Source organism: Amphibalanus amphitrite, unplaced genomic scaffold (assembly GCF_019059575.1).
Source record: "Amphibalanus amphitrite isolate SeventyFive unplaced genomic scaffold, NRLGWU_Aamphi_draft 000357F_arrow, whole genome shotgun sequence".
Taxonomy (NCBI): domain Eukaryota; kingdom Metazoa; phylum Arthropoda; class Thecostraca; order Balanomorpha; family Balanidae; genus Amphibalanus; species Amphibalanus amphitrite.
This window is the reverse complement of record NW_024881851.1, coordinates 593,774-615,862: the sequence shown is the minus strand read 5'-3', so window position 1 is coordinate 615,862 and position 22,089 is coordinate 593,774. Positions and strand designations below refer to the sequence as shown.

Genomic DNA, 22,089 nt, shown 5'->3' with positions numbered 1-22,089 from the left:
TGCTGCATCTCGGCTGCTCAGTCAGGGCGTGTCGGCATGCGTGCACAGTGTCGTCGCCCCGATCGGCGCCGGCCGGGTCTGTTTATTGTCGAGCCAGTCCCGCCGTGACCTGCACGCCGGCCCGCCGTCATCCGTCAGCACCTGAGCGCCGCTTCCGGTGCGCGCCCGGCAACGGGAGAGAGAGGGAGAGAGAGAGAAAGAGAGAGAGAGAGAGAGAGAGAGAGAGAGAGAGAGAGAGAGAGAGAGAGAGAGAGAGAGAGAGAGAGAGAGAGAGAGAGAGAGAGAGAGAGAGAGACGGCGAAAGGTCGCATGTCCTCACATGATACCCAATGACGGGATACTCAGTGGCGGAGGATTTCCCTTACCCCTGCCTATACGATTACGATGGAGGAATGTTGGACTATTTGCCACTGCGGGCGAGCAAAGCTAAAAGAAGCCATATGACGGTAGGACTAGCCTGGCGATAGCTTAATCCATCTCTTTTACTGGTAACAGATCGTATAAGATACTAGCAGCATTCAGCATTGACTTACCTTTCGGATAGACAACGTTATTCTGGTCGATTTTTAACACCAGACAATCATGATAACTAAGAGCCGACTACTTAGAACCTAGTTGATGCATATCAAATACACCATTTAAATCTGCCCATCGAAAATAAGATAAGTTCAAAGTGAGCTGACATAGGATTGGCATTTTTCGTACAAATAACGGCAACCCTTTTCGGATCATGAAAGTGCTGTCCATTTCTGGCTTGCTCTCGTCTATTATTATTTCTTATGGATAATGCCAAGATGTTAATGGACCACCCATGTCAGAGTTGCATATCACGGATCAGAGTTGCGCTGGAATTTGCTTTCAACTATTCTGCAATGAAAGGAATGCGTTAGCAGCGGTCTTGTGAATCGGTATGGTGAGCCATGTAGAAAGATATTTGTGTATGTGAGAAGGACCTCAGCCGGACGGCCGGCGGTCCCGCCCGTGCCCGACCGTCCAGTGTGAGCCGGTCAGCTCGACTCGGTCAGTGTGTGCCGGGCGCCGTTGGCGATAGGACGCGCCGCCGCCGCCGTGTCGCCGCCGTCGGCCCGGTGTCTCGTGTCGGATCTGGTGGCGACCATGTGGACGCCCGTGCCGCTGCTGCTGCTCCTGTCCGCCGGACTGCACGCCCAGCTCACACTCGACCGTGAGTGGACCGGCCAATGCCCTCCGTCAGACGGTATGAGTGGAACGGCCAACCCCTCAACTGAACGGTATGAGTGGAATGGCCTCCACTGAGTAATATGCTACATAGAAACCTAGGTCATAATTGAGACTTCCGACGAGGCTTCAGATTGCTGCAAGGTCACTGATGCAGTTATTGTGCTTTATTCTGGTCGCCATTTCTCTGTTTCGCTACTTGCCGCTTGCCCTTCATTCATAATGTTATGATACAATGTAACGTATATGAGTTGCATGCAATTTATCGGCACATTGGGTAATTGAAATTGTTGATTGTACTTATATTGCTTATAGTCACTATTCCATTCAACTTCAAATATTTCCAGCATTTTCCAGCGACAACTTATGAAAAGTGAAAAATGATTTTTTTACCCCATTTATCCCCATTATTAAACCTCATTTATCCTAATTCTCATCATCCAGTTACTTTTGCCGTGCTATCACACTTCCTTTCAAGCTAACTGATGAGTTTACTAGCGGTTATCAAATACCTATTTATTAGCTTTATAAGGTTTTTGTGCATCGAACACGCTTCCAGTGCTTAAGTTTAGTTTGATGTAATTAGCTATGAGTGTAAGTATCCCTCCGTTCCATTATGGAGCCTTCTGCCACCAATAGATGATTAAGGTGTGCTAAATAAAGTGAACATCCCACATGCAGTTCAAGCATTTCATTTTTATGATACCTATAGGTACCTAGATTCTAAGAATAACTAAAAATCCAAGATAGTTTCTACTTTCGTTTATTTTGAATAATAAATTTTGACTATCAACGTACGCTATGCCTAGCGCCTATGTAATGGCAAACTTGTGGTCATTTATTTGTTTCTTCGATGAACCTCACGCTCGAGATCAATCCCAAGCTTGCTCCCTCGCGAGAACTTATGCTTCCAATGTTTCCAGCGTTTGTATCCAGTGTTTCCGTTAAGGTTATCGACACTCCATGGGCGGCACCCGTGGGACGAGCTCGGCTGCCCGCCGATCGTACTAAATAAAAGACGCCGCGTGGGTAGTAGTGTGGGCGACGTTATCAGTGGCCATTTATCCAAGGATGACTGAGGGTCTCAACTATTAGCACCATAATCCCCATCAAGTGATTTCTCTTCCGTGTTCTTGATGAGAAATCACGGCTAAATGGCGAAGATTTCTAATCAACTACGAGAAGTGCCGCATGCCTTTGAATATTGAATAGTTTGTCCACTATTATTTATGCCTACATTTGGAGATAGCATGTTTCATCTGATCAGTTATCATAGCCGTAAGATATTCTACTCTGGCAAGCATTGCTAAACCAGCATAGGTATTTTTCATTCAATTGATGTTTTAAATAGCAATTAAGATGTTCGCGAAACTGGAAGTCAGTTTGCCCACGTGAGTGCTAGAAGGGGTCTTGTTTTACCGCGCGCCTCCAGTCTCTGAACCCATTCTCTGATGGACTCTGCTATCCGTTGGTTGTCTGACGGGGTCGGCCATTGCCTATTGCGTTGACTGATGGGATCGGCAGCTAGCCACTGCACAGTGGGCCGATATGCCATTCTAGCGCGACAGGGCCTGAATCTTCGAACGGAACCCTTGGTTTTTCGCGAGTAATTCGCGTAAAAAGCGGCCGATCGCAACGAAACTTTCAGTAACCTCGCGATAACTACTTTTACAGCTAACCTGAAAATTTCATGACCCTGACCTTAATGATCTTTGACCTGTGACCTTCTTTCGAGACCATGTTTGGCCGGAATCGCGATTCAGCGTATGTCGGCTCGCATTAGCCGCGGGTTTGCAGTCTTTTCTTGGTTTAAAGCGTTCAAACATGGGATATTATGTTGCTCCCATGCATTAGGGCGGGTGTCAAGGTCACCAGAAGGTCAGGTAAGGTCATTGACCTTTTATGACCTTGGTTCACTTTTTCGAGTTTTACATGTTTCTAGACTAGTTTTTGGAGCTGAATTCGAATCTAGCAACCACTTGAACATTTACTATGTAGCTTTGGTGCCTTCGTAACATGTTAAAAAGCTGTCAGAGGCGGTTGCCACCTACTGCAAATACCCGGCAAAACCCTTACTGGTTGACCTGACCTGACCTGACCCGACCTGGCCTAAATGTATGAAGACATCATCTATGATCGTAAATAACATTATATTCGTGATCAGCACCCAAAAAAAAAAAAAACCCATAGCAGCCACCCTTTACGACGTTCTAACAGGTCCCGATTTTCCCGACATTTGGGTCATTGACCTGACCTGGAAGGTCAACCGATGACCTAGGACCTTACACTTGGGTACCATCAGCTTCCTCTTGTCACGGGCAACACGCTCGTCTTTTCCGCGAAGCTCTAGCTCGATCAGGGGCGAAACGGCGGGGGGTCCAACGGACCCCTTCTATACGTTCCCGGCTGGAAAAACACCACTAGGGGCGAGGGTTAAGCCAATTCTGAGGGCCTATTTCAGAAAGACCGCTAAAAGAGCAATTGAATGCACTTTTCCGCGACGATGTAGCTCTATTGGTCCCCGAGGTAAGGGCCGGTTTCCGAGAAATGTTGATATATGCAACATTTTACCTTTGATGACCTCTGGTGACGTGACCTTTGACCTGACCTAGAAATGACTAAATACTCCATCTGGAATTTCGGGCGCTCTTTCGAATGCCACTTACTACGTGTCGCTATGTGGCCCAAGAGCCGAGTTAGAAGGGGAGTGTTCAATCAACACCTCCCGGCCCGGCGCGTCTGACGCCGAGCACCGGTCCGGCGCGGGTTGATGTTTGGCTGCTACATCCAAAGTCGCAAAAAGTCGCAAAAAATGACTGTTGGATCTTGTAGTGCAATGAATCATTGACATGTAGCGAGATTTTCGAAGCGGTACTTTGCGGTACTTTTTTTAAAAGTCTATTTGTGTGTACATCAATTATGTGAAATTATATTTTCGTCTTTAAGTTTTTGCGGTGCCAATACATCATAACCAAGTAAGAGTTCGCCATTTTCATGTAGTTATGTGTGTTCTGCAGACCCGAAGCTATCGTTTGATGTATATAAATGTGGAACTCCTCCTCAAATTGTGATTGTTTTCGTGGATCAAAGATACGTTGTCGAAGAGTGCGGGGGACGAGTTCGGTCCAAACGATTCCGAACTTCGTGTTTAAGCTGAGTTGTCGCCATGAAATAGCAATTGTGTTGGAAAACAAAGTCCACAGAAATGTAGTATGATCATTTTTGAACAAATTGGTATAGGTTTCATTGCACATCCACAAAGCTCGATTTGTTTACCCATGTCGTGCTAGACCTGGCGATCGGCCCAGTGTGCACTGGTTGTCTCTGATGGGGGGCTGGCCGCTACTCACTGGTTGTCTCTGACAGGTCAGCCGCTGCCATTTGGTTGTCTCTGATGTAGTCGGTCTGATGTCTCTGATGTCTCTGGTAGACTTTGACATTCGTTAGTTGTATGATGGTGTCGGCCGCTGCCCACACTCGTGTCTCTGACAGGTCGGTCGCTGTCCACTGGTTGTCTCTGATGAGGTCAGCCGCTACCGGTGATTTTCTGCCGGTCATCAATGTGCTCTGCTGCCCGTTGTTTGTGTGATGGGGTCGGTCCTGCCCGCTGACTGTCTCTGATGGACTTTACCGTTCGTCGGTTGTCTCTGATGGAGTTGCCACAACCCACTGGTTATCTGACAGGTCGACCGCCGCCCACTGGTTGTCTCTGATGGGGTCACCTGCAGCTGCCTGTCGGTTTTCTGCTGGACTCTGTTCGTGGGTTGTCTGACGGAGTCGACCGCCCCCCGCCGTCGGCGGTGACTCAGCGACTGGCCCTCGGGCGGCGTCTGCCAGTGTCCGGTGTCCGGCTGGCTCCATTGTAACCGGACCGGGCCGGCGCCGCCGTCCTATTCAGATGTCGCTCGCTCAGCGCCTCTGCTCACAGCGCGGCGCGGATCCGTGGCGTGAGAATGCTCCGCTATAACTCATTCGAGTCCAATCTCTGTCCAGTCCACAATAGATAGGTTACAATCCACATCCTCTTTTGGTTATAGGTATCCTTCCAGTCCAGCTGTCTTCCTGTCCATATCTGTCTTTCCAATCGGTCCAGTGCCATCGTGAGAAGATTCTGCAGGGTGAATTGCCGGTGGCTATTCCGTTCCTGAAACAGGCCAAACATTGGACGCTCAGTGCGTGGCACGTGCGCACTGCGCCGCGATGCCACCGGAGCCGGTCCGGTGTCCGTGCTCGGCACACTGACCCGGTGACCTGAGCGCTCCAATGGTGCAGAACTGCTGCACGCAGCAGTACCTACCCACGTCCCACTCCCATTCTGTGACTAGAGCGATCTGGAATGAATGAGCACGCGGCAGTGTCCGGTGGCCTTGCATTCCTGCGTCTCTATCCTAAGCGTAAGCATATCGCCGACTGGTTGATGACCAACGCGATGTTGCATGCCTTATACCCATTCTATTTTCGTAAAAAATCCTGAATATACATATACAATGCAGTGAGAATAGGTTTCACTGGGGATTCTATAGAGCAGCTGGGTCGAGCTGATTTCTTTCAAACAGTACATCTCATGCGTTTGATTCTTTTCAAGGAAGCCGTTTCTGCAGACGTTCACGTCAAATGATCTCGTGACTTGGTGAACTTAGGTCAAGTTTCTCACGTGTGATTGGAAACTCGACGTCCTGTAATATGAAACTAGCTTTCATTCTCCCCGCCCTCTCTGTATTTCGAGCCCATCGACACCGTTTCCCACTCGGACGGGCGGCTGAGCCGGTGACCGCCGGCGCCTCCCTCACCGAGGCTCGTGCTGAGAGGGGGCGTGCCCCGCCGACCTGATCTCATCACTCCTGCTCAGTCAGAGCTCAGCTGGCGCCACGGTAACCGGCGGACCCTTGCCTCGATTTAACTCGAGCTGAAGCGGTGGAGATGGGTGTCTTCCGCTAGCAGACTGTTTTTTCCCTTCAGTCTGCCAGTCGCTACAAACAGGGCTAACGCGGCGCGTCACTCGCCGATAATGCGAGTTGATGACTGTCGGCGATTTCCCTGCGGACGGGCGCCTGTGTTAGCGCCGCTCCTGTCCCTCGGCCCGCGGCTCGAGAATCCGTATCGGTGGAAAAAAAAAACGGCTCGGCCTCTCGAAGTGATAGTGGTGAATTGAATTACAGAAAGCAGTGCCAGCGACTTCTAGATCCGATCCAGACATGAGTTACTTAAAATTGATTGACTACTTTTTTTAGCCACATCTCGCTCATGGCCTGGTGCATAGCGCATTTAGTTAGACCTACATACTTATTATGCGTATGAGTTATCAACAACTGGCAACAATTCATGTCCCGCCATGGAACTCAGTCATGATTATCTGCGGGCTGTGGTCATTACATATTATCTGCGTACCTTTGCACTACCCAGCGGCTGTCGGCTGCCGCCGTCCTGTGCTGGCTCTACCACTGCCGATGAGACGTCCTGCCGCCTCTGCCGTTCTGACCTCAGTCGCCTGTGTTCTAGCCAACCCGAGGTGCGTGGCGCGGCGCGAGTTCACGTGCGCCGGCTCGCTGCAGTGTGTGCCGATGTCGCAGCGGTGTGACGGTCGCAGAGACTGTCCACAGGGGGACGATGAGATGGGCTGCCGTAAGTGTCCCGGGGTCAAACGCGCGGACAAGACCCGAAGGGCCACTCGGGATCTCACTGAGATTTTGGGATCACTTACACCTCTAGTCATTGGTCTTTTTCAACAAGCTAGGTATTCACATTTCACATACCATTGGAGATCTGGTTATTTAATTCGGATAATTCAATCGGAAATGCAAGTTTTTACATTTCTTGCTACGTAGCAGTGAGCGAAAATTACTGCGGCACGGCTAAGCCGATGAGATAGTGATGTGAAGCCGATGTGACGTCGGTGGTAACACCGTATAACACCTGCCGCTCTACCCCAGCGTGCAGAGCGGATCAGTGGCAATGTGACGACGGACAGTGCATCGACATAAGGCTCAAGTGCAACGGCGTGCGCGACTGTCCCGACGGCGACATTTCCGACGAGAGTGAGAGCCAGTGCGGCTCGCGCAGTGAGTGACCAGCCTCCGGCTGACACCCGTAGTTCGATGTGGCACCGGCGTCTGCGATCACCGCCCGCCAGTCAGCACCGCGCCGCTACTGTACATAACGGCTGAGAGAGGCCTCCGCCAGCGGCAAACGGCACCGCACCGGCGCGGGCCAGCGCCGCACCGCACCGCCCGGCGGCAGCCGCGCCGTCCCCTGCACCGCCCGGCCGGCAGTCGGGCGTCCCCTGCACCGCCCGTTGGCAGCCGCGCCGTCCCCTGCACCGCCCGGCCGGCAGTTGGGCTACCCCTGCACCGCCCGGCCGGCAGTTGGGCGTCCCCTGCACTCCGGGCCCGTATAGCCACCGCTGCAGCACTCAGATTCACCTGGCAGTAGCCAGCGGCTGTCCCCTGCACTCATCGGCCATTAGTCACGGCTATACTCCGCACCCCTCGGCCACTACCCACGGCTATCCCCGCACTACTCGGTCAATAGCCACGGCTATCCCCGCACCTCTGAGCTAGAAGCCACAGATTACTCGCTCTCCTCTCCTCACCCACCTCGCACTTCCCTATCATGAAGCAGTTGCTGTAACAGTCGCTTCGGCATCACCTGTACTGCTTTGCCAGTGGCCACATCACCGCGATGTCTCAGCGAATAGCTGTTGGTATCACTCTCACACCTCGACCAGGAGCACTAGCCGCGGCTGTCTCACAAGCCTTACAAGCTTAGTAGTGATGCCATCCACCTGTCGAGTGTCATTAAATGTTCGTTCGGTTTTATGTGCGCCTGATATGTGGCTCCAGCTTTTCACAGAACGGCAGTAGCATTTCGCCTACTATGTGATCAACGTTTGCACCTCACCTGCTTTGCTACCTAGTAGTGGCTACCATTTGTATATATAACTAACTATCTGTTTTTGTTACGCTTATCCTGTGTGAAGGGCGTTGTTATTCTTTACAATATGTAATACAGGTACGACTTTGTTGTTTCCACATAAATGAATTGTCGACTGTCGAGGCAACAGGTGTTTATTTATCTGTTAGCTACAGCGGACAAAACTGCTGTAGGAAAGCTGCTGGAGCATTAAGTTCATGTATCATTTGACGTTGTTTAGTACTTTTGTGATGCCTTCATGCGTAGCGGGAAAAAAGCCGCACGGTCCGGTCACAAAGGTAGAGCACTGTGGCTTGGTAAGCCGCGCCTGGTAACTCTACCCTCTGTGACAGGTGCTACCCTTTATGATAAAGTCCTGTCGTCCAGCTCCGGTGACCGCCGTCGGAAGCCTTGTGGTGACAGTGTCCCGTACCCAGACTCGCTCACGGTCATGGAATACTCGCTAACCCTGTGTCTAGACTGTGGAGTAGATATAAGTGATGAGGGTCTGTCGCCGTCCCCCGACCGGTACGGCGTCCCAACCGTCAGACTAGGCACGGAATCCAGCCCTTTGTGCAATATTGTTGCAGCGACCCAGGGGATGGGGTGACCACTAGCTGATACACATTTTGGGCGTGCAGGGCTGTCAGTCAATTGCAGGCATTTGCCCTGAAAGTACTACATCGTTGTAGTTGTTTTCGAGCGCTATCCAATTTGACAGTTCGGTGTTGTTTCCGACACTGGGCGTGGCCGGCCGCTAGATCCTTCGACGTTCGAGGCCGATAGTTGGGCCCTGCCACATCAGGGCATCAAGCTGACCGATCACGCCTCGTACAACCGTGCAGTGTTTTTATGACTGGGCTGCACATGCGTAATGCATCGTGCATTATCGTATTAGCCAGCTGAATCACCCAACCCACCGTCCGTCTGGTCTGTCGATCTGTTCGTCCGTCTGTTTGTCCGTGTCTGACCTCGCCCGTGCCTGTCTGGCCACCGCCCCGCCGCAGCCGATACCTGCTCGCCGCTGGAGCTGCGCTGCGGGGACGGGTCCTGCGTCGATCTGCGCCGAAAGTGTGACGGTTTCAACGACTGCAGTGATGGCGCCGACGAGAGAGACTGCGGTGAGTCGGGGGAGGGGGAGCGGACAGTAGGCCGCAGTGCTCTCTGAGGCTGGGGTCGAGTGGTAGGCATGCATTCACAGTAGTCAAAGAGAGGTGGTCCGTGTACAGCAGCAAGGATTCTTAGCGAGCAGATGCAAAAACACAAACAAGTTGGATAATCATATATGTGCACACCACTGCACTAAAACCAGCGGTGTAACAGGGCCTGTGCCCTTCTCTTACCGCTACTAATTATAAGTTGGGGCATTCCACGATAGATCGTACCACTTTTTTCCAATTTGACACCCTCATCTCTCGGAATTTGACGAGAAATGGTCTCAGGGGTAATCAGGGGCTCTGAATCCACCTGTAACAATGTCAGGCTTATCAGATAAGTATTTTTTTAGTTATGGTGTATAACATTTTTTGGATCTTGCTTTGCAGCGCTAAGTTTGGCGGGCTGTAACTCTAAGACGGATTATTCAAATGCCAAATGTTATATAGCATTGAACTGGCAATGAAACAGAGATTAATATGTATTTTTGAAATTTCGAAAAATACGCTATTTTTGATATATGACATATCGAGTTTTCTTTCATTTGTATTTTTTGGACTTTGGGACCAAATTTTTTTGAATTTTTATTTCTTTAAAAAAATATTTGGCTCATTGTTAAGAAGAATGCAAAAAATTAGGAAGGTGTTCTTTCTATAAATGTATTTATTTTACGTCACGATAACGGTTTCGAATAGCGATTTCGGGAGGGAAGCTTACAAATGGCGTGGTAAAGCTGCCTAGTGACATCACGGGTTACTGCAATTTCAATTTAAGTCTAAGTCATCTGAAAAAAGTGAAAAGAGGGTTCATCCAACCCTCTTTCCTATAAGCGCGAGGGTGAAAAAGGCTGTTTGGTTCTGACATTGTTTTGGACGCCAATGACCATAGCTGTCCGAGATGAAAGTTACAGGACGCATACATGGTGTCCTCCAGAGGTCTCACAACTTGTATATCTGGGAATTTTTCAAGGTTACATGAGGTCAGGTCGGTCACGTGACATCACTGTTATAAATCAATGGGGAAATATAGAAAACTGTTATTTTGGCGCCGAGAATGATCTAAAACTATCCAACGTACATGGTATCGTGATTTCATGCACTCCTTGCAAAGTCCAATGCTTTACTTTTGCATTGTTAACCTTGCGTGACGTCATTTATGACGTCACTAGGGTCGTACGAGTTTTCCGTCAATAACTCCCGATCAAATGGAGCTAGAGAGTCGGGAAAGCCATCAATGGACTCGGGAAGACCTTCCGAATCGAATGATATGCCATATGATACCCTTTGCCCAGCTTCGTGACCTGAGGGGCTCTGACCTGACCTTGGACCCGAGGTCAACTACTTAAGTTGACCTCACCCTAGCAAAAAGTATACCATTCGATGCACCTGAGCTAGGCGAACACAATGATCCCAAAATCGCGGCTCTGCGGCCATTTTTTGCGAAGTTATTTACTAAAAACCGAACCCGGAACTTCAGTCACGTGACCTGACCTCAGACGCTACCGGTTAACCTAAGACCTTAAAATCGGGTACCAATCGTTGCGACTTGTAACGGCACACACGCTCGTTTTTTCCGCGAGGCTCTAGCTCTATTAGAAGCGAAACGGCGTGCTGGGGTCGTATCAACCCCTTCGAAACCCATTTTGTTTGCGGGAAAATGAGGAACTTATAGAAAGAACACCTTTCTAATTTTTTGCATGTCGATTTGTAATGACATGAAGTTTATTTTTAAAAAATAAAAATGTAAAAAATTTTGGTCCCAAAAGTCATTAGAGGCAAATGAAAAAAGATTAAGGTTTTTGCTCAACAATGAAATTTTTTCTTTGGAATTTTTAAATAGTAATATTAATTTTTGATTTATCGCAAGCTTAGTGTTGTTTACTGTTTGTTGGTTGCTTAACCCGTTCTTGAGTTATAGGCCATCAAACTCACCGTTACATACCGAAGTTAAAAAAATGTAATGCAATATAACTCAAAAAGTTTTGATCCGAGAAGTCTGATATTTTGCCAGGCGTCTTCGGGGCCTATGATTACCCCTAGGACCGATTTTCATTAAAATCTGAGAGATGAGGGTGACGGGCTTGGTACGATCTATCGTGGAATGCCCCAGTTATTATTGTGGATTCCGAAAACATTTAAAGTGTTCATTTAGATAGTCATCGGGATAATTCATCGCTTATAATATTCAATCGCCAAGTCCGTAGAAGTATCAAGTCTAAGTTTGCCACGAGACCCGCGTATCTAGATAAATGTACATAGGTAATTCACCGATCTGTGTGAGCTTGCCGGCCGTGGGCCGTGTGTTACGTCTCTGAACAGTCACTGTGGCGGCTTGCCGAGTCGTTACGTTGGACGTTTGCACCTGTTGCACGCATCCGGGGTTTTCAGCATGGCTTGGTGTGCGTTTGAAGAGTCAGGTCTAAGTCCTACCTTAGTTTATGATCAGTTGTCTGTCATATCCCTTTTCTATGAACGAAAGCACTTTTACCAACTGAATAAAAGCTCAATAGAATAATGCACAAAGTTCAAAAATGGTTTAAGTGTCTCAGTATGTTTGTACGAATTTGAATGCACAGATTACATACCAGTGTAATGCTTAAATCTTATGATAACGAAATGGATATTTCGTCATGTGGGGTATAAATCTGACGTATTATTTAAAAAAAAAGCATCTCGATACCAGCGTTTTTACGTCTAGCATGGCTTCTTCATTATCACTGTGCATTACTTGAATTATTACACCTTTTTCATTACTTCACTCTTCTTGCTTTCCTTTTCTGTCTTTTCCTCTCCTATCTGCTTTTTCTCTAGTATCATTCACTCATCTCTGAAATCTAGTTACATATAATTTACTATCTTATCCCGTGCTCTCTCCGACCGGCCCGTGTCGTCTGCCTGTCGGTGTGCGTGCCAGAGTGCGGTGCTGACCAGTGGCCCTGCGGCGCCGGGGTCTGCGTGGCGGCGGCGGCGCGCTGCGACGGCCGCCAGGACTGCGCCAGCGCTGCCGACGAGCGCGACTGCCGTACGATAGCCACCTCAGCTCCCAGCGTCTGCTGCATGAAACGAGCTTACAGCTTTCTAGTCTCACAATAGGTCGCTCTATTATAATGTAGTGTTGATTAATCGGTTTATACGAAGCACATAATGCTGCACTCGCACTTTTTCATCTAAATCTTGACGGACGACAAAAGATTTTTCTGGTTAAGCTTGGCTCGGAAGCACTGCATGCCACAAGTAGATTGGTCTTCCACTTGTTTATAAGCCACTTGTAAGTAGATCCGTTCCACTTGTTTCTTCCAGAGAATCAATAAGTTATCGTTAACCGTTTGCAATAGGGTTGGGACCTATCTGCATGCTCTGTATGTTTTGGTAAAATAAAAAAGCTCAGAATTTTGAATGATTTAATTTAAAATCACTTTGTTTAAAAAATGCCTAGTTAGTTCAGAAATTAATTATTTGTGGCTGAAAACAACTTGCTTCTGATTGGTCGGGCTAATCATGACGTCACATGTAGGTATATAACTGTCTGTATATTTGGCGCAGTTGAGACATACATTTTCTATGTATTTTCCTATGGTAAATCGGAGTGATTGGTCGTGTTTTCAGTGTCTATTTTGCGCTGGTATTGCGTGGCTAAGAAGTTTTATCAAGAATGGCATATACTAAAATGTTCCTTTAATAATGGAGCTTCAATATCTGTGAGTTTTATTGGCAAGCGAAAACTGATTTCGCTGTTATTTTATCTGGAAATTACTCATTTTTTTAGGTCAATATTCAAAATATTTTACGGGAACAAGTTGGCACTTTTCTTGATTTTTGCACTCAAATCGCGTGCGATTCAACTGTATTGGAACTTGCAAAGAAGCTTGGTGATAAATTAACTGTGTTGTTATGGCACTGTTTGCAAAGCATTGATAATGAAACTCTGCCAAAGACTTAGCTACATAGCAATGCCTCAAGTAATACGCAGGAGGGACAGAATTCAGAGTCCGATCGAGAAGAATCGGTGCAAATGCTACGAAGACCAGGCAGCTCTGATACAATAGCTAGTCGTCTCACTACTCTCACTCCATTAGACCAGCTGATTCCTGACAGCACCGACTCGGATGCAAAGATGGAGCTCATCTTCCAAGCCAGAAACCAGTTCTTTGATGGAAGATGTGATGCTGCCTCTGTCTCTGCTTTGTTGGCCACTTTGGACGGGGCGGAGCTCCGCTCCTTGCGTGAGCGGTTATTCGCCTGTCATCCAGAAATAGTTCCTTCGTTTGCTGGCCGTTCCCTGATTAGGTGCAATACGGGGAGCTGTAATCAGGGAAGTAACTTTCCATATGAAAGGGGTGCAGGTGCACCCCCATCCCCCATCCACTAGAAGTGCACCCCCATAGGCTAAGCGGCGCCCCACACGCCGCCCCACACGATTAGCTCTAGAGCAGATGGCGAGGGTGATTTCCCGGCTACATTCCATCTCGGCGTCGTGATGCTTGTGGGCTTGGAAAGCGTCCAGTCGTATGTAGTGTAGTGTAGGGGTAGGGTTGAGTTCAATAAGGTCCTTACATTTGAAAGGTTTGAACAACCCGCAATCAGCACAACATACCACAAGTTAAATAAAAAACTACCAAACTCCGCCCAACTAATATTAATAAACATTACAGCCAAACTAATGGCCTAAATAAAAATATATCTCAAATCCTAACAGTTATCGCGGGTGATGGCGCCATGAGTTGCTATTATCCAAAACAGATGCAAATAAACATGTTTGTATGTCCTATGTATGTTTGTTTTAAAAACGTTGCAGCGGCGCTGGGAACTGCAGTCTTAGATCTGGGTATGTTTGGCATCTGCAACTCTTCATATACACATTAAAGGTAGTGTGCCAGCTTTCTTGGACCGTATGGAGTTAATGGCCCAGATAAGGAGAACCGGATTTTTAGAACTTATCCATACCTTCAAAACTCATGGAAACGTCTTAAATTCTTCAAATTTTGAGTACCCCAGTGCGAAATTCGCCCCGACGGGTTGTCGGTCGTACCCCAACCACATTTCACACCACTATGAACAATAAATGCACACACTGAAATCGCTATTACCGATATGCTCATCCAATCAAGTTTCGATAAACCCGTTCATCATCATCTCCTGCGGTTTCGAACACGCCTGTTAGGTGGCTTCTGATGCTCGTCGAGGTCGGAATTTCCAAATACGCGTGGTGCGTCGGGCCGCGCGCTCTGACTTCGGCCAAGAAAAATGCGTCAGCTGATCATTGTCATTTCTGCCACTTGCGTGTGGTGAAATGGGGTCATAACTTATAAGACGGCTTTTTCATATCAATTATTTTACATAAAATCATATTTCAAACCATAAATAATGTTCGACAGCCAAATAAAAGAAACAATACAATACGGGCTTACAGTTTAAGGCTCGACATTGTGTTGTCTACGATTAGACAGCTGATAACTCATTCCCGTACGTCGTATGGTCGTAACCACTGAACTCTATAATGTGGAATGCGCATCGGCCGCCAAATGGTGTCCAACGGTGCCGCCATGTTGCGCAGACCAGAAAGCGGCCGCCGCCTGTGCTGGGGAATAGGGAATTCGGGACCTCGATTTACGTTTGCGGTCGCTGCATCCGTTACGCTCAAGCTATGTGGACACGGAACCCGGCATCTTACGCAGAATTGAGTGGAGAACAAGATGAAATCCTAAAAAATCCTCAGCTACAAGGAACTAATACGTTAAACACTTATAAGTCAATGGGGAAATATGAAAATTGCTATTTTGGCGCCGAGAATGATCTGAAACTATCTCAAGCATATAGAATCATGATTTCATGCACTTTTTGCAAGGTTCTATGCTTCATATTTGCATTGTTGCCCTTGCGTGACGTCATCTGTGACGTCACAAGGGTCACAATTTTTCTTCAATAACTTCCAATCAAATTGAGCTAGCGAGTCGGGAAAGCCACCAATGGACTCAGGAAGACCTGCCGAATCGAATGATATGCAACATGACCTCTTTCGACCAACTTCCTGACCTGGGGGTGCTGACCTGACCTTGACCTGAGGTCAACACCCTAAGTTGACCTGACCCGAACAAAAAGTATATCACTCGATGCGCCTGAGCTAGCTGAACACGATGATGCCAAAATCGCGGCTCTACGGCCATTTTTGGCGAAGCTATTTACCAAAAACCGAACCCGTGCCTTAGGTCACTTGACCTGACCTCAGAGGTCACCGGTTGACCTGAGACCCTTACAGCGGGTTCCTACCAGTCACTCTGCATTATACTTTGCCGCATACGACCACTTTACCGCTTAATTCTAGTTTAATTAGCGGTGCATTAGCGAGGTGGGTTCAATCAACCCCCTCGGCCGGGGCAAATGTAGGTCAGGCGAGTGAATTTGAGGAATTCTGAAGATACGATTGTGTTCCCCACTCAATTCTGCGTAAGATGCCGGGTTCCGTATCTACGTAACTTGAACGTAACGGATACGGCGGCCGCAAACGTAAATCGAGGTCCCGAATTCCCTATTCCTCAACACAGGCGGCAGCCGGTTTCTGGTCTGCGCAATATGGCCGCCACCGTTAGACACTACGGCCAATAGGGTTGAAGCGGCATTGCTCCCCTGTGGTCGTAACACTATAATGACCTTTGCTTATTGTCACAAGTGCGCCGCATTCGCGATTGTTGCCCGACGCCTGTTTGAAGGTGAGCCCACTACAGTTGTTATACATATCTAAAAACCGAAAAACTTTTAGGCGAAAAAGGCACTATTCCAGGCCCATTTTTGATTTTTTTTTGCGATATTAGGTAAAAACAGAAGCTTCTTATCCTAGGAAAAATAAAATGGGAAATCTTTCAAAGGTGGCACACTACCTTTAACCCTATTTCGGACGGGGAGGCCTTTCAGGATTTTCTTGTACAATTGCCAAACGCCGCGAGACATTCAGCTCATATTTGGTGACTTTTCCTAAATGCTCATTGCGCACATCTCAGCAAAAAAAAAAAAAAAAATGCCGGGTCAGGTCAGGTCAGGTAACCAGAGCGGGTTTGTTGACCCCACCTCAGAAAAGTTTGCAAACACGTCAGAGCTTGAGATTTTCACGAAGTTATTTCCTCTCATCAAGTCTTCAAAACAGTACCTGCAGTATGTGTCGTTTGTATATCTCAGAATTTTTTATCTGTGACCTGAGGTTAGGTCAGAGTCGTGACCTTTACATTGCAAGCCTATGGAAAAGTATTGAAATGCGACCTGCACCTCGAGTAAACGAGTCAAAACCACCCAATTCTTTAAGAATTATGACAAATTATCTTATCTGTATTGATCCAGGTGTCATTTACTAACAGGGACACCGGGGAGGGTTATCTGAGCCGAGATCATGTGAGGTGATATCTACCATACATCAATGCTCACAATACTTACAATATTGACAATGCTTTTCCTTACAACACTTACAATACTTACGATGAGACCAGCAAGCACTCTGCCGTTACAGTTCTAACTTCTGTTTCGAAAACCGACGTTACACACATTCGCTGCCAGCATAACATGTATTGTTTGACAGAAACAAAATACAATTGACATTTGAACCCCAAACGGACCGCCATCCACTCAAATTTTATAACACTGACCGGTCAGGGGGCGAATGGAGGTCATCTCCTGGGCATTACACTCAGCCCTTGCCAGGGGCGGATCCAGGAAAACTCCAAGGGGAGGGTCATGAATCGAAGTGGTGCCCCTACCTATACCCAAAATTAAAAACTCAACGGATTTCGTCCACTTCATTTTGGTGGTGCCCCCATTTTCAGTTTTTTTATTTTTATTTTTTATTTTTAGTCAGTATCTTAACTCTTAGCCACAACCACATTTACCAATTGTAAGCAAGTATATATGAATGTGCTATGTGTATAGTAACATATATATGTTGTGGACGCTGAGTAGTGAGTACTTAACAGGAACGTTATCGGGTAAGCGAATCGTTGTCAGTCCGACGAACTTGACCCTGGCGTCTAAAGGGTCTGTCCTTACACTTCAGGCTTGTCAGGGGCACCAAAGTCCTTCCAGGGACACCACAAACCTGTCAGGGGCACCTACGGCCTTGTAGGGGCGCCACAGGCCCGCCAGGGGCACCACAGGCCTGCCAGGAAGCAGGGGCCCCACAGGTCTAGCAAGTATACACGACAGGCCTGTCAGGGGCACAACGGGCCTGTTAGGCCCGATGAGCACCCCTAGGGGCAGGGGCACCACAGTCCTTCCAGGGGCACCGCAGGCCTGTGAGGGGCACCAGCGGCCTAGCAGGGGCACCAGTCAACACAGGCCTGCCAGGGGCACCAGAGGCCTGCCAGGAGCACCACCGACCTTGCGGGGGTAACTTGGGCCTGTCAGGGGCACCACGGGCCTGCCGAGGGGCACTTCAGACTTTTCAGGGGCACCAGTTCTCTCCGGGCGCAGGGGTACCAGCGGCCTAGCAAGGGCACCAGAGGCCTGCCAGGGGCACCAGAGGCCTGCCAGGGGCACCAGAGGCCTGCCAGGGGCACCAGCGGCCTAGCAAGGGCACCAGAGGCCTGCCAGGGGCACCACAGGCCTAACAAGGGCACCACGGGCCTGTCAGGGGCACCTCAGGCTTGTCAGGGCCCAGGGACACCACAGTCCTTCCAAGGGCACCGCAAGCCTGTCAGGGGCACCAGAGGCCTGCCAGGGGCACCAGAGGCCTGCCAGGACACCACAGGCCTGCCATGGACACCACAGGCCTGCCAGGGGCACCAACGGCCGTGCACGGGCGCCTCAGGCCTGTCAGGGGCACCACGTGCCTGCCGGGGACACTTCAGGCTTGTCAGGGGCGTTACAGTCCTGTCAGGGCCCAGGGGCACCAGGCCCGTGGTGTCCCTGCTAGGCCTGTGGTGCCCCTGGCGGTCCTGTGGTGCCCTTGTCAGGACTGTGATACCCCTGATAGGCCGGTGGTGCCCCTGGCAGGTCTTTGGGCCCCCGGGCCTCAAGGGGGGGGGGGGGCCATGACCCATGTGACCCCCCCTTGGATCCGCCACTGGCCCTTGCACAAAATATCTCACCTCACAGTGATCATTACAACAATAGCACCGACTTGATAGTGGATTTCAAAGTACTTGCATCAGCTCTTCCTGCTATTGCAGACGATCATCTCCTCAGGGTAATGTTGTTCGGGACATGAACGAAGATCGTTTTCGGAGTTTCATAAGTGCTACTGCAACAGCCTGGCACAAAACAGGACTTGTACACTCTTCTCTGCACTTTGCCCTTCAGTATATCACAAAAGAATTGTTTAGAATCCATCTTACGCTTCTTTCACAGTCTCCCTTGCCACCGTAGGGCGTAGATAGATTGCTGTTGCTGGTAAGTTAAGGCACGGTAGATAGAAATTACCTCGGTTCTCAACGCCTTAAAGGAAATAGTTCACATTTTAACATGGGTTTTTAACTGGAATAGCAGTTCCGTAGCTTGGGCTGAGACGAGCATAAATCAGGAGCTTTTACAGCCCAACGATCACCCTAGGCAAAGATATTCTATTTCTCGTCCCGAAAAAGGTGCCTTGCGTTGAGGTTGTGTGCCTTGCATATATTTGCATCCAGTATGAAACGAGCATGGGTCCCGAAAATTCTTCAGAAACGCTCCAGTAACAAAAGAAAATTATTCAGAAAATTCTTCAGAGGCGCTCCAGTAACAAAAGCATGAGCAGATCGCCCAAATGCCGGTGGCCGCGATAATTTCTCTAGCTTCTGAATAATTTTCGGGACCCATGCTCTTTTCATACTGGATCGCGTGTGCCTTACAGAAACTGAAAAGTTCTTCCTATATCAAAAATATAGAAAATAATATTTTGTTATAAAAACGTTTTATTTTCTTTGCTGATCATTTTGAACATAAAAAATCATAAATCCATTGCAAAAAATATAATTTCGTGAAAGTGAACTATTTCCTTTAAGTTATTTTCATAAAAAAGAACAAATAAATGATCAATAAGATGACAGGAATGTAAACATTTTAATCGTAAAGTAGTCCAAATATTGGAATGAGCTTTTGCTTTTCAGCATCCTCCGATTCATCCTCTTTATCATTTGAAAATTCGAGGTACATAAAATGTTTATCACGCGCTCAATGTTAAGTGGGAATATAGTACACGGCAGACACATCAATTTTTGACACTGAACATTTCATCCGTAAATGTTTTAGCATAATTTAAAGTTAAAAACAGCGCGAATGGCAGAGTGAAACAAACAACATCTTTCACCCATTGATATAACATGTAATCTGTGGTGCGCCAGATGCGCCATTATTTGTCAACCGCAGAAGGTGACATGTGACGTAACAGCATCAAGAGCATCTTTTTTCAAGAACTTTTCAAAACAAGTTTCCTATCTTTCTTCCCCCATTTCTCTCAGCATATTGATTTTATGAGGCAATGGTATGCACCATAAATTCTGTGAAAATAGTTTGATCATTTTCATGCATTCTTAAAAAATCGAGTTCCCAACCCCATTCAACCGATAGAAAACACTGAACAGCAGGTTTTAATGAAAGGCAGAACGCGGATGATATTGATGCAGTTGCTAACCGTCTGCTTTATGTGACGTATTTATTTATCACTCCTCAATATCTCTACTTAGGTAATGCTTTGCTCTATTTTTCCTGCGCTCTATCTGCTCTTTATATAAAATATTTAACGTTGACCGTTTAAACCATAATAAATACACATTTTCAGCTGCGTGTTGTTTTCCACTCATACGGTTAAAGGGACACTCCCACCTTAACATTAGTTTTGAGTTGAGATAGCCAAATTGGTGGCCATGGCCTGCAAATACCGGTTTGGGCACTCACAACATCGACAAATGCTTTAATTCGGAGATATGGAATTTCAAACTTGCAGTTTTCGGATTCTAAGGGGCTAGTGCATTGGTATGCCCCCTTAGAATTTGTGACGTCAGCGGAGATCTAACGATTTTTAAATCTTTTACTAAAACGTTTGGTAGCACGCGGTGGTAGGGTGAATAGGTCAAAAACGCCCCCCTTAAGCGCGAAACCTTCTGACACTCAACCCAACACAGATTACTTAAATCTTTGGGCACCATCATGTAGCTCATTCTTTTTACTACGTTTTGAGACCAAGAAAAGACACCTGCGTGTGGTATTTAACCCCCCAAAAAGGTTTTCGCATACCCTTGCAAAAGGGCGTTTTACCCCATACCCTGGGTAATACGCCCACACCCATGTGCAAAGCGCCCCCACCCCATCTATCAACAGAAAATGATGAACATGGCAGAACTTGACGTCATTCTGACGTCATTTGTGGTCAACCTATCATAGCCTTTGGAATAAAATTTTGTTGCAATGTGTAAAATGGATGCCCGGAGGAGTCCTGAAAGTTTGGTGACGATATCTGCAGTCGTTTAGGATATATCAGCAAAAAAGGACAGGGAGAGGCCTTTTCGGCCCCGACCTACAGGGCGCTACCCTGCACTCTCACCACCGTGCAAAACGCCCCCCTTTCAGAAAACTGGGGGCGTCTTGCCCCATGCATCGAGTAGGCGTCTTGCCCCATCCACTCCATTTCCGGTCAACCAAATAATGACAAAAAACGCGCCACTAACGCCGCAGCATAATATATTCAACAGAATGACAATAAAACGCAGTTTTGAGTGATGTGCACAATAGCAAGGTTTGTGATATAAAGAGGGCATCAAAATATTAGGAATCTTCTGCAAAAACAACAAAAACAACATCCAAAACCAACATCAGCACCTACCCACGCTGCTCCTCAAGACTCAGAACCGGAAATAGAGACCTACGTAAACAAGCAGCTGACTGTTCTGTAAGACAGGATAAAACACCTATCCGTCGATAAGAAATACGATTTTTTTAGGGGAGGCGTTTAACCCAGGGATGCGTTTTCCCCACAGTTACCCTATATGCTTCTTTGCGCGCAACAAATGCCGCACTTTCAAATAAAGTCGCTAGGAACAGCGGAGATCCCAAAAAGTAAACAAAAGTAAAAGTCTAATATCTTGAAAACCGGTGAATATTTTTCGATGAAATTTGGTAGATATTCGTTTTTGCTCTTTCTGAACCGAGCGACATCACTTTCATGCCAATTCATTAACTTTTTTGAAGGTGGGAGGGTCCCTTTAAATGATTGGGGTAATGGGGACACACAGAACAGCAAAGGCTACGACATATTAGGTTGTGAGAGCGAACAAAAAGAAACGAATCGATCGTATCACGAAACAGCGGCAACTTTTTACTGGTATTGCTACCTGCTGATGGCAGTATTCGTTGACTGGATGCTAGCTGGCAAGTGGCAGCAATGGATAAAAGCACGATGAGGCCACGGTATTCAACCTTCCTTTCGACAAAATAAAGCAAAAGTGTAGACAGACGCCATTTGCTAAAGTGCTGTATTGATTGTCGTCAATCGATATAGTTCGACTGTTATTTGAATTTGAAATTTGTTGATTTGCGCCTAGCTGATTTGAATTTGAAATTTGTTGATTTGCGCCTAGCTGATTTGAATTTGAAATTTGTTGATTTGCGCCTAGCTGCTTAATGTTTCGATCTGTTTCAATAATTTGCAGTCTGTGTTTTTTTAACTTAACCCGCGCACCGACGGGGGTCTGCGCCAACTTCGCACCGACGGGGGGGGCGGATGACCGCCCCCCCTGAGATCTCGAGAACGAAGCAAGATAGCGACAAGCGGTAAACGGCATCGGATACGCACGGTCAAGATCTACAATTTTTACTAAGGTCATTTTCAGGTCAGGTCAAAGATGACATCACAGGGGTCGAAAAAGTCAAAATGGCG

At 47.6% G+C, this 22,089-nt stretch overlaps 1 protein-coding gene across 9 annotated transcripts in view; it reads left to right on the top strand.

Annotated features, from left to right (window-relative positions):
- The first annotated feature begins 1,091 nt into the window (after nucleotides 1–1,091).
- LOC122389403 (basement membrane-specific heparan sulfate proteoglycan core protein-like) overlaps nucleotides 1,092–22,089 on the top strand; it is an 83,512-nt gene continuing 62,514 nt past the window's right edge. For 5 of the 9 annotated variants that reach the window (XM_043381400.1, XM_043381397.1, XM_043381398.1 and 2 more), the window contains exons 1-5: nucleotides 1,092–1,183; nucleotides 6,697–6,819; nucleotides 7,128–7,256; nucleotides 9,114–9,227; nucleotides 12,175–12,282. In XM_043381400.1, the coding sequence (XP_043237335.1) occupies nucleotides 1,117–1,183; nucleotides 6,697–6,819; nucleotides 7,128–7,256; nucleotides 9,114–9,227; nucleotides 12,175–12,282 (541 nt within the window). In that variant the 5' untranslated portion in view covers nucleotides 1,092–1,116. The remainder of the gene's footprint in view (nucleotides 1,184–6,696; nucleotides 6,820–7,127; nucleotides 7,257–9,113; nucleotides 9,228–12,174; nucleotides 12,283–22,089) is intronic. The other 4 variants (XM_043381399.1, XM_043381395.1, XM_043381402.1 and 1 more) reach the window with 4 other exon arrangements.